This window comes from Myotis lucifugus, unplaced genomic scaffold, assembly GCF_000147115.1.
Source record: "Myotis lucifugus unplaced genomic scaffold, Myoluc2.0 scaffold_61, whole genome shotgun sequence".
Classification (NCBI taxonomy): Eukaryota; Metazoa; Chordata; class Mammalia; order Chiroptera; family Vespertilionidae; genus Myotis; species Myotis lucifugus.
In genome coordinates this window covers 3,076,507-3,092,274 of record NW_005871109.1, presented here as the reverse complement: position 1 = coordinate 3,092,274, position 15,768 = coordinate 3,076,507, and the positions used below count along the sequence as shown (strand labels likewise).

Genomic DNA, 15,768 nt, shown 5'->3' with positions numbered 1-15,768 from the left:
CACCGGCTGTGTGGATACCCAGCACGGAACTTTATTCAGGAGTGACCCACATTAGGTGAATCAGCATGAGGGTGTGTGGGCTGCTTCTCTGCTGGGAGCAATGACTCTGCATTGTTCCACTGCACACAGCTACCATTTCTAGTCCTTGTGTAGCAACCTATCAGCTGGTGGCTGAAGGATTTGGAGGGGAAGAGAAAAAAAGGAGAAATGAAGACTCTTCAGCGATAAGAAAACTGGTAATCACATGCAAATAGACCCATCTTTGAAGGTGGAAACTCATCCACGTGGGGAAACAGCTATTCTGCGGGCTATGTTTTTGGAGAGTACTGATGCCAGAAGCTGCTCAGGCAGAGACTGGTGCTGGGGGTCCCTGTCCCTCCTCCTTTCAATCACAGCATTTTATTCTGAATGGCTTCACCTTCCCTAGATCGCAGGTACCTAGGGTGGTCAGTCCACCTCAACCACTTCTCCTAAGCAGAGTGAGTTCCTGCTCTGGTGGGAGACGCTTGACCCTGGCCTTGGAAGTGAGTCCCTTGGAAAAAATCCCCATTATGGCTGTTCCTCTGAGAGAAGTTCCCTAGCCTCTTTGAGCCTCTGATTCCACATCTATGAAATAGAATCCACTATATAACCTCACAGGATGAAATTAAGTATTGAAATCCTCTGGGACATAATTGGTACTCAGAAGATCATTTTAAAAGAGGCACTTGCCCATTACAAAAGCCCAGAGAATCCCCTCTGTAAATCATGGTGACTTAAGACATAAGCGCAGCAGGCGGGCAGAGTGGGTACTCAGCCTGTCCCTCAGCATTCCTGCAGAGCTGAACTGAGCTGGCACTGCTGGGCATACAGGACAGAGCCTTCCCCACCTGGCCAGACCCAGTCAAGGAAAGAGTACAGGCCACCTCAGGCAGTCCGTCACTTATTAACCAGCGAGGGTATTAAGTGGGCTCAGTCAGCCTGAAAGTTGTATTGATTTATACCTTGTCTCATTCCCCCCAAATTAGAAATAGCTTACAAGAAAAATGTAAAGTGCATGGAAAATAAAATAGATAAGTGTCTGAAAAGACAAAAATTCACAATGAAGTTGGGGGCTAGTTACAATGCATGTGCAGCATTAGGTCCTTCTTCAAGTGGATCCACAAAGTAGACTCTGAGCTTCCTGGTGGCTGAGGTGAACATGAGCATACCTGGTCTTAGAAATAAGATGTATGGGTCCCATGTGGAAATAGCATTACTAATTCCTCAGGGATAGCAAGGCTTTCTTTGAATGGCAGTGAAGTTGAAAGAAATCTCTTATGTCAGTCTTCTTTAAGAGGTCAGTCACTTCAGGACACAGTGAAAAACTATCTCAAAGACACCCCTGCAGAACGCAGCAGAAGATACCTCTGGGCTCTTCCTGCAGCTTATGCCGTGTGTGGACAAAGCACCAAAGTACAGCCCGTGGAAACGGGCCCAGGTGGGCATGATACATTTATACAACCCACAACTTTCTGTGGAGCTGTCTTTATCTAGGGATAAAACCAGGAATGTTTTCTCCATTAGTATACTTTCTCTCAGCCAAGGTCTGGCTAGCAAGCAGGGGAAGGAAAATTTGAGAGTGAGATGCTATTCTTTGTGAAGGACCCAGAATGTGGGTTTACGAAGACCAGGCTGAAGCAACTAACATCAGTGCAGGCGTCTGTAAGAATGCTTGTTACATGGTGGCGTATTTCCCTCCAAAGATCAACAGACCTGGGCAGAATTCAGCCATCCCAGGCCTGAGCTCAGGGTGGGTGACTAGGTGCATGACAACTAGGCATGGGACCTAGCTGACCTGGGTTTGGATCCTGGCTCCACTGGCCAGAGCCTTTGGCAGGGCCATTCTCCTTCGTCAGCCTTGCTCTCCTCATCTTGTGAACCAGGGATGACACAATAGCTGTCACCAGGTTGATGAGGAACAAATAAGACCATGTGTGTAAAAGGTCCTTGCACACAGGGACCGCCAAACAAATATTGAACAACACAAAATTGTGCAGGGGCCTAACAGATAGGTAGTCGAGATAAGCACAGGAGAGCCAGGTAGAGTTCTCTTCCATCCTGTTTTAAATATGAATACAGTGTGTGTTTTTTCTTCTGGCAAGGAAGATGTGATCTTAGATAATAATCACCCACTCTCAATTACACTTTTCATAATCTTCCTTCCTCATGTAATACAAAGTGACATCGAGTTTCTAATCTCTTTCATTCCAGGGACTGTCCCCTAGGCCACCTTCTGGTGTGTCTGTGCGTTTAACAGGCAGCCCTTTGCAGGGAGCACAAAGGCGCCTGATCTGTGATTAACCAGACAGAAACAAGGGCTTGTGGGGACGGCTGTTTCAGGAGTCCTGATCCATAAAACAGGCTGCACATGGGAATCATTCGGGGGTCTATGAAGGTAGCAGCAAAGGCTGAAAGAGTTTGGGACCTTTGAAATGCAGTTTGAAGCTCCTTTCGTCTGAGTCCTAAAGGATAAGCTCAAACATCAGCAAGGCCTACTCGGTGCTGTGAGGTCTGGTCCTGCCTCTTCTTCCCTCCAGCCTCGTGGCCTCAGGCTGCTCCCTTTGAACCTGCTCTGTGCCCAGGAACTCACTCTGCTCCTTCGCATATTGATGCCTCCGGCCTAAGCCTGCGATCTTCTACTTGCCCTTAGAAACAAGTGCCAATGCTACACTCTCAGCAAAGTCTTCTCCCTACTTTCCATGCGGTTTCCACCAACACGGTGGAATAATTTGTTATTCCAATTATTGTGTCTGTCTTTACTCGACTTCAGGATTTTGCTGGCAGGGATTGACTCTTAATCACTCTGGATCCCAAGCACCCAGCGTAGATAGTAGTTGGCTCCCAGCAGGTGCCCCACAGTGATGTGTTGGAATGAGTAACTGTGAGCCTCTGAATGAATCTGGGAGCCATGGCTCTTTGAAAAGAGATCACAGAGCTGGTGAGCAGTGAGTGACTGGAGGTCACTTGTAATTCCTTTCCACCACCGCTCACCTCACCCCACCCACCATCCCATGATGGGACTGGAGTCTGGGGAGTAAGGGTTGTGCTGGGAGGGGAGCTCTTGCCCTGGAGGACGAGGCAGAGAGATCACAGGTAAGGATGCTGTACCTGATCGGGGCCGTGGAGTTCTCCAGCTTCCACCAGGCCTTGGGGGGGTTTAGGTAGCGGCACCACAGCTCCCAGTCAAAGCCCTGGGCAGCCAGCGGGTACTCTTCTATCTCAAAGTTGTCATATTTGATGTTGTCAAACGATGGTGAGATGATCCGCTTCCGGTTCTCCTTTATGCGGGTGAGTACGGGTTCAGCCCTGAGCAGGAGGGAGGGAGAGAGGGGTTACTGCCTCCAAGGTGAAGAGACACCAGATTGACGACTCCTAAAGCTCCTCCCCTGCGGAAAGAGGAAAAGACACCTGGACATCTCCTCCAGGGGAGCCCTGCTCTCCTCCTGGGCAGGGGCCCTAACAGCCTCCCCACCCCCCTACTTCTGGGCTGGCAAGAGGCCCAGCCACTCCTTAGCACCTTCTGGGCTGAGCTGAGAGATTCTTAGTGCCTTACATCCGTGTGTCTGCTTGCTTTCATTTTTTTTTTCACTAGAAAAAAAAAATCAAGACTTAAAGAAAGAAGAAACAGATCTGAGGTTCCCTGGGAAGCTTTTAACATGGGCTTTGATTTTGCTCAAATTTAGCACATTAACTAGGAAACAGGCAGATGAGGATGGCAGAGACAGGGGTGAGAACAAACTTACTTCATGCTGCCTGGGTCCTTCCGTCTGTGCCCCCCCCAACCCCCATCCCACCCCACATGTTCGCCTCTGCCCAAGGAGAGGTGGCAGGTCTGGCTTCCAGGGAGCCAGAGGCCCTTATGGGCACCAGGCAAGTAAAGTGTTTGCAGAGAGTAATGATAAGCTTCTCATTAATAATGAATTGTTGCGTAATTGTTTATTTAAATCAGCTTGAAATAGTAAGTGTCCCTCTCCTCTCCTGGCTATAAATCCAACGAAAATGCCTTTTAAATAGTCACAAATGGCAAGCAGGGACTTCAACTATGAAAAACGGCCGCACTGCAATCTTAATTCGGCCTGTTATGTAAAAGTCTGCCCAAATCCAGGCATGCTGCGTGCACGCCCGGCTGCTCCTTCCTGCTAAATGGCACTCTTCACCCCACTCCAGAGAGGCAGGGTGGCACCTGGAGTCTGGGAGGAGAGCAGACCCAGCGCCATCAGGCATAGTGGTCAGGAGGGGGTTCCCTCAGCCATTCCCAGTGCCTGGTCCTCCCATGCCCAGGCTCTCTGCAAAGTCACACAGAGTGGGCCACAGACACCCTCTGGCCTCGAGGGATGTTGGTATCAAGTGCCCCACCCTGCTCGGATGACACTATTGAAGGCTTGTGTGTGTTCTCTTCCCCCTCACAGCAGCGGTGGCCAGAGCAATAAAGGTTTCCTAAGACCGAGTTTCACCAGGAGGGAGAATCTGCCATATTGAGCTACCACTGGCCTGGCCTTTGGGGAACCGAGGGCACTGGTGACATCAAACCACCTTAGCTCCCTCTGCCCAGTAGCCCTTGGCTCGTCGGTGTGGTTGGGCTTCTGTCTCATGTCTGGTCCAGCTCTCACTTTCCTGGGAGTTGCAGCCCTGTTCCTAGCCAGGCTGGCACTCTCTGCTTTGCCCATAGCATTTACCCTCTGCCAGATCATGAAGAACCCATTGTGGCCCTCGAGTCAAAAAGTTTGCCCACCCCTGCTTTAGACACTGTGTGTTGGCCCTATTGACCCCTGACCCTCCCCCACCCTGAAGGGCCAGCCCTTGCCTAGTCACTCACATACCCATATCTCACCTGTTCCCAGAATTCTCTGCTTACCCCCACATGACTGAGATCCCAGCATGCTTTGCACCCATCTGAGTCGAAGCTCCTGGACCACCCTCCTCTCCTGATGGGCACTTACCAGCCCACATTGAACTCCACATGGGCATCGAAGAGTGCCACTACAGGGGCAGTGGCCGCCCTCCAGCCGCTGACCCGGGAGCGGATGAGGCCCTCCTGCTTGCTGTGGCGCACGACTTTGATGAAGCCCGGCTTCTGGCCATTCACCTTGTCCACGTACTCTGTCAGCTTCTCCTTCAGCTCCTCTGTGAGGGAGAAAACGTATTGTTAGCATAATGGGAACGATCAAAACATCCCCCCTTTTGTGGAGAAATGACCCCCAGAGAGAGGCGAGGGTCCATTCCCCTCCCCGGTCTTCCTTGGTGTTCCCCAGGATGGCCAGTACAGCTCAGATTTGAAGGGAAAAACAGGTGAAAATAGCATTTATGGAGCCCAGCAACTTGCATAGGATCACATGCCTACACACATTAACGGTTTAATATTTACAACGAGCCCCCGGGAAAATGAGACTCAGAAGGGTTTATGAACTTCTCCAATGTCATGCAGCGTGTGAGGGGCAGCGTGTGCTTTTAAGCCAGGTCTAATGATGGCAAAAACCACATTCTTCTCACCAGCTCCTTCATCCCAGTGCCCTCCACAGCCCTCCCCCAATCCCGAGGGAACGCTGCATCTTCAGAGCCGGCAGCCCAGGACCCACTCCTGCTGGGTCTCCATCTCTCCGGGACGTGCGTGACCAGGAGCTGTGCCCTGTGAGCAGCTGCACTGGTTTGCTGCCTGCTGTTGCTGGGCCTGGCTACACACTGAGTCCCCTGCTTCTTCATAACTGTAAGTGGGGCCTGAGCAACCCAGCAGGGCCCCTCGCCCCTCCACTGGGGAGAGCACAGCAGCCACATCCACTGTGTTCTTCACAGCAGCGCAGGCAACAGCCTATGAGGGCGCCGTCCCCCCAAATGATGACCTGAGTGGGCCACATTCTCTCACCTGTGACCACAGCACCTCCCCAGAACTTGAGTCGCACTCTTTTCCTATGTTCTCAGTACCTGCCTCTCAATCACCCTTCCTCCCATCTTCTCAGCCAGGCCCTGGACAGACCCACCGGGGCTGAGCCCCTCCTTATCAGAGAATGAATGGTAGGAGCTCCGTGTCCCTTGGTGCCCAGTCTGGGCCCCACCATGTAAGCAGCCCCCTAGGCGTGAGAAAAGGGCACGAAGCAGCTGGCACAGTGCCAGATGCATGGTAGGTGTGCCCCATGGCAGCAGCAGAGTGTAGTAGAAGGACAGTGGTTAGAGTCAACAGCACCGCATTATACATCTGCTTTACTAGACCAACTCTGGATGTCCATGAGGAAGTTTGGATGGGATTTTGCATATGGGAAGGACATGAACTTGGGGTGACTATAAGGTGAACTGTTATGGGTTGAATTGTGTCCCCCAAAGAAGATATGCTGAAGTCTAACCCCCTGTACCTCAGAATATGACCTCATTTGGAATTAGAGTCTTTGCAGATTTAACCAAGTTAAGATAAAGGCATTAGGCCCTAATTCAATATGATAGATGATGGATACGGAGTTAGGCATGCACAGAAGGAAGACAGGTGAGGAGACATAGAGAAGATGCCATCTGCCAGCCAAGGAACACCTGAGCTCACAAGGCGCTAGGAGAGAAGCCTGGAACAGACCCTCCCCTACCGCCTTCAGAGGGAGCGTGACCCTGCCTACGCCTCTAGTTTGTACTCTAGGACTGAGAAACAATAGATTTCTGTGTTCAAAGCCACCCAATTTGTGGTGCTTTGTACTTTGTAGTCCTAGAAAACTACGTTGTTATGAGGATTAAGTGGAATTGACATGTGAAAAATGCATAACACACAGTAAATGCTAAAAAAAAGTTAGCTCCCTCCTTCCTGCCTCACAGTTTCCATCATTGGGAGTTGTAAGGGACGGAGATCCATCTCTGGCTGACATAATCTCTCATCCAGAACCATCTCTTCCTCCTCTGCCCTGACCCCAGGCTAGAAGTCTGCAAGCAACAAGGCCATGGTGGCCAAGCAGAAGATATGAATGCGTGCAAGGGCCTCATGCCAGGAGGACAATGAGGCATGATGGTCACTGCCAGAATGGTAAGCCCTCCTACAGACATTGACTTCAAATCCTTTTGCACATGAAACTGCCCAAACCAAAGGCTGGAAGGATGGTACCCCTGCTTGAGTTACCATTGCAGAGGTGAGGAAACTGGGCATCCAAGGCAGAAATGCTGAGAGGGAGGCCAGAGCCTCTGGTCCTGGACAGCTTCTAACCTGCTCTGTGACCTTGAGCAAGTCCCTATAAATCCCAAGACCTCAGAGTGAGTTGGACAGGATATTAAGTTAGTTTTGAACCAATTACCCATCAAAGGTGTGAACCCTCTGTCTATCCTGATGAGCGATCCTCCAATCCCTCCAGTGACAGGGTCATTCCTCACAGGGCTACTCCGACTATGACATGTTCTTTTTTCTCTTGCCCTCAAGTGCCAGGATCTCTCAACCTTCCACTCATTGGCCCAAGCCTTATTGTGTGGCCACAGAGGGCAGACCAAGCCCTCTTCCATAAGACAAGCATTTCGAGTTGAAGACCACCCTTCAGTTCTTGCTGAGGATTTCTCTAGGTCAAATATCTTTACTTCCTCCTCATATTTCCTCATATATCATGAGTTCAAGTTCTTATACCATCCTGAACTTCCCTCTAAATATGTTAGTTTTTCTCTAACATCTTTAATCTATGCACCTAGAAATTGGCCCAATACTTCTGGAGTAAATTGGGCTATAGAGAATAGAGGGAACTAATCACCTCCCTTATTCTAGAATCTATGACACTATTCTTGTAGTTTAAGGTCACATTACCTTTGCCTACTTTGGACTCAAAGTGAGTTTACTGGAAACAAAGACCGACAGGTCCTCTCCACATGGTGCTGCTAAGTGAGGCCTCCTCATCCCATCTCTTCATGCGGGGGAGGGTGCATGTATTCATGCTTGTGTTTGTGTGTGCACATGCATGTGCTGAACCAAAACATAGTATCGTATGTTTACTTCTATTTAATTCATTTTTTTTAAAGATTGATATTGTTTATCCAAAGTCAAAATGTTTCCCTGCCTGGTTCTGTTAGCCAATGTCTGCCATCTAGCCCTTCCAGTTTTCCAGCTTCTAAAAGTGATGAGCCCATGCACTTAATTCTCATTCAAGTCATTCTTTTTAAACAGTGTGACCCTGGTCCAGATCTAGGGCCAGTGGGGGCTGTCAGACATTCTCATTCCGGCCCGAGAAAATTCAGTTGACTTTTGGGCTGCCACCAACACGCTGTATAGCTCACTTTAGCTGATTTAAAAATGACCCCGTGACCTCGGATTGAACAGCTGACAGGGAGGCCCGGGGATGCCACTGTCACACAAATGTCAGGAAGTTGGCCACAGAGCAGCGTAACTCAGTGTGCCCCATGCTTACAGGTCTTCGTGTATGGTTGACAGGAGGCCTCTTAAAACGCTGTGTCATCACTTCAAAGTCCACCCCTCATATGTCCTTTTTGGGAATGTTAAATAGAGAGCTCATAAAACCTGATATTTGACAGTGAGGTGGCGAGTGTATGACACTTGGAGTGAGAACTGGGGTAGTGACTCGCTCCACAGGTGAGAGTCGCTGCCTGTGGGGACCACCTCTATGGTGTTGATGGGACAGGGCACTGGATGACTGCCCCCGAATGACCCCCCACAAACCCCACCTCTCTGAATTCACAGCCGTGTGCAGCTGCCTCACACACTGACTCTGGGCTGGCCGTGTGACAACAGGGTGCAGCAGGAGGGACCTCCTGCCAGTCCCAGGCCTTGGGAGGCCTGCGGCTTCTGCTTTCCTTCTCTGGCTGCCCTAAGTGAGGAAGCCGGAGCCAGGTCCTTGTGGATGAGAGGCCCAGAGAGGCCCCAGCCATTCAGGCTACCCCACCGAGGCCCCAGACGTGTGAGTGAGGCCACCTTGGATCCTTTGGCCACGGGCTGACTGTGAACACGGGGAACCCGGCTGACACCTCACAGAGCAGAAAGGAACTGCCCCTACCACAGAATCACGGCTCCAGCCCTTATTGCAGAATTATGAGCCAATGAATGGTTGCTGTTTTAAGCCATTAGCTTCTGGGGTGGTTTGTTATACACAAAGGCTATCAAAACAGGACCTATTGTTCTGGTATGATGCCGGTGTTAAAATAAGATTGTGAACTCCTGAGGCATAGGAAATGAATTCAGACACAGAAGAGCCAGCTAAGAAGGTGGCAGCAAGAGATGAAAAGGCTTTCTTTTTCGTAGCAGCTGCTTGCCCCTTTGTACCTCTGAGCTCTGTTAACAGTGAACTAGAATAAAAGTTTCTAGTGCATCAGCTAGAGAAAAAGCCTGTTCTCAGAGAGCTACACCCCAAACAGTGGCTGCTGTTTGGCTCTAACCAAACAATTTTTAATTTTTTTTAAAGGCGTATAATGTCCTGGATAACACTGGCTCAGTCTTTTCAAAACACCTTTGCCTAATAAGGTTTCATTTTTTCCTTCAATCTTTGTCAACTGCCAAAGTAAAAACTATCTCAAGAGTACTTCTGTATTTGTTAGAAAACTATTGTCCAAGATATTGCCTATTATATATTCTACATCATATATGATCTCAGAACTCAGCTCAAAAAACATATAAAAAACTTTACTTACCTAAACTCAAACTCATAACCCATCATATTTACCTTTTTGCCAAGGCTGCTAGGGAGCTCAGAGACAAATATAATGACGAATCACAGGGTTCTATGCACATTTTTGCTTCTCTAACTTTGCTAAAGATTTGATTTTTAACGTGTAGCCTAAAAGCTACATTGTCTTTTACCTTTTTTTCTACAGAAGCTACCTTTCATTATTTTTGAAATCTCTATAAATAACTTTTATAAAATGTCTTCGTAGAGCATGACAGGGGTATAATTGTGGAAAGAAAGGGAAGGCTGTATTTCATGTTTGTTTTAATGTGCTGAGGAAAGGGGAGGTAGGAAGTCTGTTCTCTGTGACTTTGCCAAATTTAGAATCAATGGCAGAGCTGTAGACAGCACCAGCTCTAACGAAGAAATACAATTTGCGCCCTGCATAGGGCCAGGTGTGTTACCCTGTTTCTGTTGCTCCTCCAGCCCTCTCCTGCTGTCCACAAATCCCTGTTCTGCTGACATCTGGATGACCTCTGTCAATCAGCATGCTCTGGAACACTATTCACCTCTTAGGACAGTGGTTCTCAACCTTGGCTGCACATTAGAATCACCTGGGAATCTTTTTAAAATCCTGATTCCTGGGCCTCATTCTCCGGAAATTCTGTTTCTTTGTTATGGGGTGGGGCCACAACATTAGTAACAAAGAAACAGAATTTCCGGAGCATGAGGCCCAGAAATCAGGATTTTAAAAAGATTCCCAGGTGATTCTAATGTGCAGCCAAGGTTGAGAACCACTGTCTTAGGAGGTCACAGGCCACTCCATCGTCCCCATGAGGTGCCTCTCCCAGAGCCAGCTGAGTGCGGGCTGCTTGCCTGTTCCCCCTCCTTCAGACTTAGATGCCAAATAAAAATGCAAAATTCACCAGCCTGGTCAAACAGAGCCCTTTCTTCCCTCCCTATATATGTCCCCTGGACTGCTCCCATAAAAAGCAATTAGCTCCACGAAGTCACCCTAAAAGGAACAAACTGCAGGCTGAGCAGGAGAAGTCTGGTACCAATGGCTGTTAAACTGATTTACTAGTAAACACCTAATGAGACAGCCTTTATCTCTTGCATAAAGGAAAAGGAATCAGGAAATTGATGCCCGATAGGGCTTTACTCTTTGGAAGGCAGCTACACAGGCCTCTTGTAAAACGGCCTACCCAGGCTTGCTATGGAGAACCAGGTTCAGCTCCTGTCCCTCCCTCACTACCCAGGTGATCATTTCCCAGGCTTGTTCCAGGTTTGGGGGAGGCAGGAGTGAATAGAGAGGCCACTCATCATTCATTCATTCATTCATTCATTCATTCAGCAAATATTGGGCATTAATTATGTACCAGTTACTGATCTAGCTGCTATGGCAATACTGTGAACAAGACAGTCCCTATGAAACATTAATTCTAATGGATGTTTAAAAAGTATGTGATGTACTCCACTGAGGGGGTGGGAGATGCCAGGGAAAGAGGGAGAAGGAAAGATGGAGGGAGGGGAAAAAGAGGGGGTGGAGAGAGGAAGAGGAAGAGGAAGAGGGGAGGAGGAAGAAAGGGGAAAGAGTAGGGGAAGGAACAGGGAGATTTTTGAAAAAGAATATCAGAAACCAATTCAGTTCTTCCAGACAATGAGGCCTCTTTTTATTTTATTTATTTATTTATTTTATTGATTTCAGAGAGGAAGGGAGAAGGAGATAGAAATATCAATGATAAGAGAGAACCATTGATCGGCTGCCTCCGCATGCCCCTACTAGGGATTGAGCCAGCAACCCAGCCATGTGCCCTGACTGGGAATCGAACTTGACCACTGAGCCACACTGGCCAGACAACACTGAGTCCTCTTAAAATGACAGGCCTTCTGGGCCTGAGATGCAGTGCTTGGTGCACAACTTGGGGGTAGGGAGGGGATGCTACTAGGCATCGAGGCTGCTAAACACCCTACAGTGCATAGGACAGCTCTCCACAATAAGGAATTATCCAGCTCAAAATGTCAGTAGCACTAAGTTGGAGAAACCTTGCATAGCTCTTACACTAGTCCCTCCTTATCCACAGGGGATGCATTCTAAGACCCCCAAACCAACAGGCCGGGATGGACAGGTAGGATGTGGCCCTGCTTGTGTTATCATTGAGGAGATGAGAGAACTGGGCATCAAGGCAGAATGCTGAGAGGGAGGCAGGAGAGCCCCAGGGGATGCCTGACACGGCAGATAGTACCAAACCCGATCTTTGGATCTGATGCCTTGGACCAGTGATGGCGAACCTATGACACGCGAACTCATTTTTTTGGTTGATTTTTCTTTGTTAAATGGCATTTAAATATATAAAATAAATATCAAAAATATAAGTCTTTGTTTTACTATGGTTGCAAATATCAAAAAATTTCTATATGTGACACGGCACCAGAGTTAAGTTAGGGTTTTTCAAAATGCTGACACGCTGAGCTCAAAAGGTTCGCCATCACTGCCTTGGACTATCCCCTGTAGTTCCCAGGTGCCTCCCCCTGACACCCCCAAGGCATTGCCTTTTGTCCCCTCCGCCTGCCCCCAGTTTCAGGCCAGCCTTGCCCTTTAGCTCAACCTGGATTAGAGTTGCCACTCCCTCCCTCCAACTGCCTGAAGGAAAGGAAGTGTGAACACCCCCGTTGAGAAGTGCTAATAATTGCTTGCCTCCAATGGTGCTGATTTGAAGATTAAAAGCACAGCACATTTCTGTTTATTCCTCTAAGAGGGAACAGTAGCTGTTCCCCCGAACAGAAGATTAACTGGCTTTCCTCTAAAGCCATTTGGGCCATTGAACACAAATGATATGTCAACACACTTTAAAGAAGAGATTATTCATTAGGATGCAATGGCTGTTGAACTTAGCTGATCACCCACTCACCTGAGAAGCTAAAATATAAATGCATATAGATGCCACCAGACCCCCACCCCTGGAGAATCTGGAGGGGGTCTGTGGACTCAGGTGGCCCTGCTGATGAATGATGGTGAGCTGGGATCCAGAGCAAAATAGACCAGCCTGGGTCCTGAGCCTGGGGCAGGGGGGGGGGTAGGGGGGGTAGGGGTAGGGGGGGTAGGGGTAGGGGGGGGTAGGGGCATTCCAGACAAGCTGTCAAGTCCTAGGCAGTTTACAAATGTCTCCCATGTAGTTTATGTCCTAGGCAGTTTACAAATGTCTCCCATGTAGTTTATTCTTCTGTCCAATATACCTAACAGCTGCACTGCTGTCTGACTCCTTTAATAGCTGCACTTCTTCAAAGTCAATTGATACTGAAGTAGATGTGAAATGGCCTTAAATTGTTCTCCTTACTCAGGACTTGGGGGGAGGAAAGCTCTACCCAGGAGCCCCACAGATGGCATATAAATATGGCTACCGGACCTAAGCATAGTGGCACACCTTCCAGGGAAGTCCAAGCATTAGTTCAGCAAGTTAAAGAAAGTCCCAGAATTACCACCTAGTAGACAGCCACCTGTCTCTAGGTCTACTCTTTTGTGTCATAGCCAGACATGGGTGACCACAAAAACCCACAAGAAATATGCACTCCTCACTTAGTGGTCTCCAAAGCCAGGCTCTCAACATCCGCTAATACCCTCTTACCTGCTATAAAAATGAGTTATTTTCCAAAAGATCCTGTATTCAACAACAAAATGGTCTGAATGATATAAAAATGGCTAGCCAGAGATGTGTTTATTGGGTGCAAATCTCTCTCTCTCTCTCTCTCTCTCTCTCTCTCTCTCTCTCTCTCTCTCTCTCTCTCGGGTTAGGCTGCCAAATTCAGCTTCTTTTTGACTAGGAGGCTGATATGGAGCGTTCACACAGAAGTTTCAACTTCTCTGGGATACAAATCCCTGAGCAATAAGATCAAGACGTGAGGGAAGAGGGCCTCCGTTTGGGCAAGGGTTTCCCAGAGTGCTTGTTACTCGCCTTTGGGTTCACAATACAATCCTGCGGGGAAATCCATCCACTCTGGGCCCAGGACAAAAGGCTGCCGGAACCAATCTGAGTGTTCACAGGTCCAGCTGCACCCTTCGGCTCCAGGCAGGGCATTCTGAACGCTTACCCCCTCTTTGCTCCTGACACCCCCAGACTTGCCCGAGGTCACAGAGCTGGTAATCAGTCCCACCAGGAAGAGAATCCAATGCCCGTTCCCCCAGGGCCAGAGCTCCAGGCTCTCCATTTCACCGATGTCCACAGTGAGTAATTAAAAAAATGAAAATGAGAATAATGGACTAACAGAAATCAGTTGTCTTCATGGACTGAATGACCTTGGAAAAGAGCCAGCTTGCCTTTGTGCTCCCTGGGTCCGTGTAAGGAGGAAACTCCTATAAAGTAAAGGTGGGACTGCAGCTGCGAAATTACCTAAAGAGCATAAGCTATTCTGGCTACTCTGACGGTTTTCAGCGGTGCATCCAGGCACAGTGGACCCTGCTGCAGCCCCGGCCCTTCCAACTCTGGGGGACGGGGCAGGTAAGTTCCCTCCATGGGAAATGCTGGCATCAGCATTTGACAGCAGGTTAATTCCAAGCTGAGTGCAAGCCCCCTTGGTGTCCCATGGGGATTCCAGGAGGCCCGGGCCCTCCTACCCCATGTGTGGGTGCTCGAGAAGGGCAGCGGCCATTGGCAGTTAAGCCAGGGGCCAACTGGAATTCTGATGCTAACTTATTTTGCACAAGACTTGGAGAGTTCAGAGTGCTGCCTAGCTTAGGAATCTGATGATCCAAAAGCTCATGACTGAGCCCAAGAGTTTATCACCTGAGCCCCAAATTTCAAGATTCTGAGATTCCTAGAGTCTGTGATTCTCAGATAGTAACTCCCATGATCCTGAGATCCTGGTATTCGAAGCTTCTGTAAATGCCTGAGCTATAGCACCCCTCCCCCGCCATTGTTGGCCTATCCCGTGGTCGGCAAACCGCGGCTCGCAAGCCACATGCGGCTCTTTGGCCCCTTGAGTGTGGCTCTTCCACAAAATACCATGTGCGGGCGCGCACGTACAGTGCGATTGAAACTTCGTGGGCCCATGCGCAGAAGTCGGTATTTTGTGGAAGAGCCACACTGAAGGGACCAAAGAGCCGCATGTGGCTCGCGAGCCGCAGTTTGCCGACCACTGGGTTAGAGCATTATCTTGAAATGCCAGGGTGGGTTCGATCTCCAGTCAGGGCACATATAAGAGACAACCACTGAATAAAATGGGTAGAACAATAAATTCTCTCTCTCTCTCTCTCTCTCTCTCTCAAATCAGTAAGTTAGAGAGAGAGAGAGAGAGAGAGGAGGAGATCCGAGGCAGCCCGCCTCCTAGCTCAGGTGTCTTCCTTCCAGGCTCTTACTACAGCTCCCTCAAGATGTCTCCCAGATGAGGGGAGGTTTTCTGAAAGATGGAATCATCGTGTTTCTCTTCCTCCTCTCTCTCCTACAGCACGATATCAGAATGAATTAGCTGGCGTAGACACCGAGCTGCTCGCTGAGAGATTTTACTACCAAGCCCTGTCAGTAGCTCCCCAGATTGGTAAGTGAACCCTTGCTTGGGCCTCCCAGCCAGCATCATTTCCCAAGAGGAAGACAATGTTGAGATGGCAGGCAGGCCATACTCACTTTCCCCTGGGTCCTTACCTCGCTCAGTTCTCTGTACTTCACCTTGGTTATGCATTCTCCCCCTTGTACTGCACACTCAGAAGATGGTGGAGGGGGAAGAGAAATGGGAAAGTCTTGAACTAAGAAGGAGGGAGGCAGAAGAGGAGGAAGAGAGAAGAGGGCTTTCCTGTCTCTGAAGTCTGCGTAGAAAGCGGAGACTGTACTTCATCTGCCCCCACAGGAGACAAAATAAGAGAAGGGATTAGGCTCCATCACAGGGAGAGAGGGGGATTAGAGGAAAGAGATCAGAGGTGAGAAACTGAGTGGGGTAGGGGAGAAGGCTCCATGGAATTCTGTCAACCTTGGAAGAGTCACAGCTACCGCTGAAGGAATGGGACCCATCAGTGCTGAAACCCTTGGCCGGCCAGGCAGGAATAGGCTAATAGGAAGTGAGTCTATAATCAATAACCCCCTGGAGAAATAAGATTAAGCTGCTAATCACCTAGACACCTGCAAGCCCAACTCTTCCCCCCAAGAGTTCTCTGGTGCTTACTTTGGTTGGGCCTGGCAGCTTTGGGTGAGTATTGTGG

At 49.1% G+C, this 15,768-nt stretch overlaps 1 protein-coding gene across 3 annotated transcripts in view; it reads right to left on the bottom strand.

Annotated features, from left to right (window-relative positions):
• The window catches only part of GALNT18 (polypeptide N-acetylgalactosaminyltransferase 18), a 288,108-nt gene that overhangs the window by 84,021 nt on the left and 188,319 nt on the right, over nt 1-15,768 (bottom strand). For all 3 annotated transcript variants that reach the window (XM_006089610.3, XM_014456606.2, XM_023754535.1), the window contains exons 4-5: nt 4,962-5,145; nt 3,130-3,327 (exon numbers count right to left, since the gene is read on the bottom strand). In XM_006089610.3, coding sequence (XP_006089672.1) covers nt 3,130-3,327; nt 4,962-5,145 — 382 coding nt within the window. The remainder of the gene's footprint in view (nt 1-3,129; nt 3,328-4,961; nt 5,146-15,768) is intronic.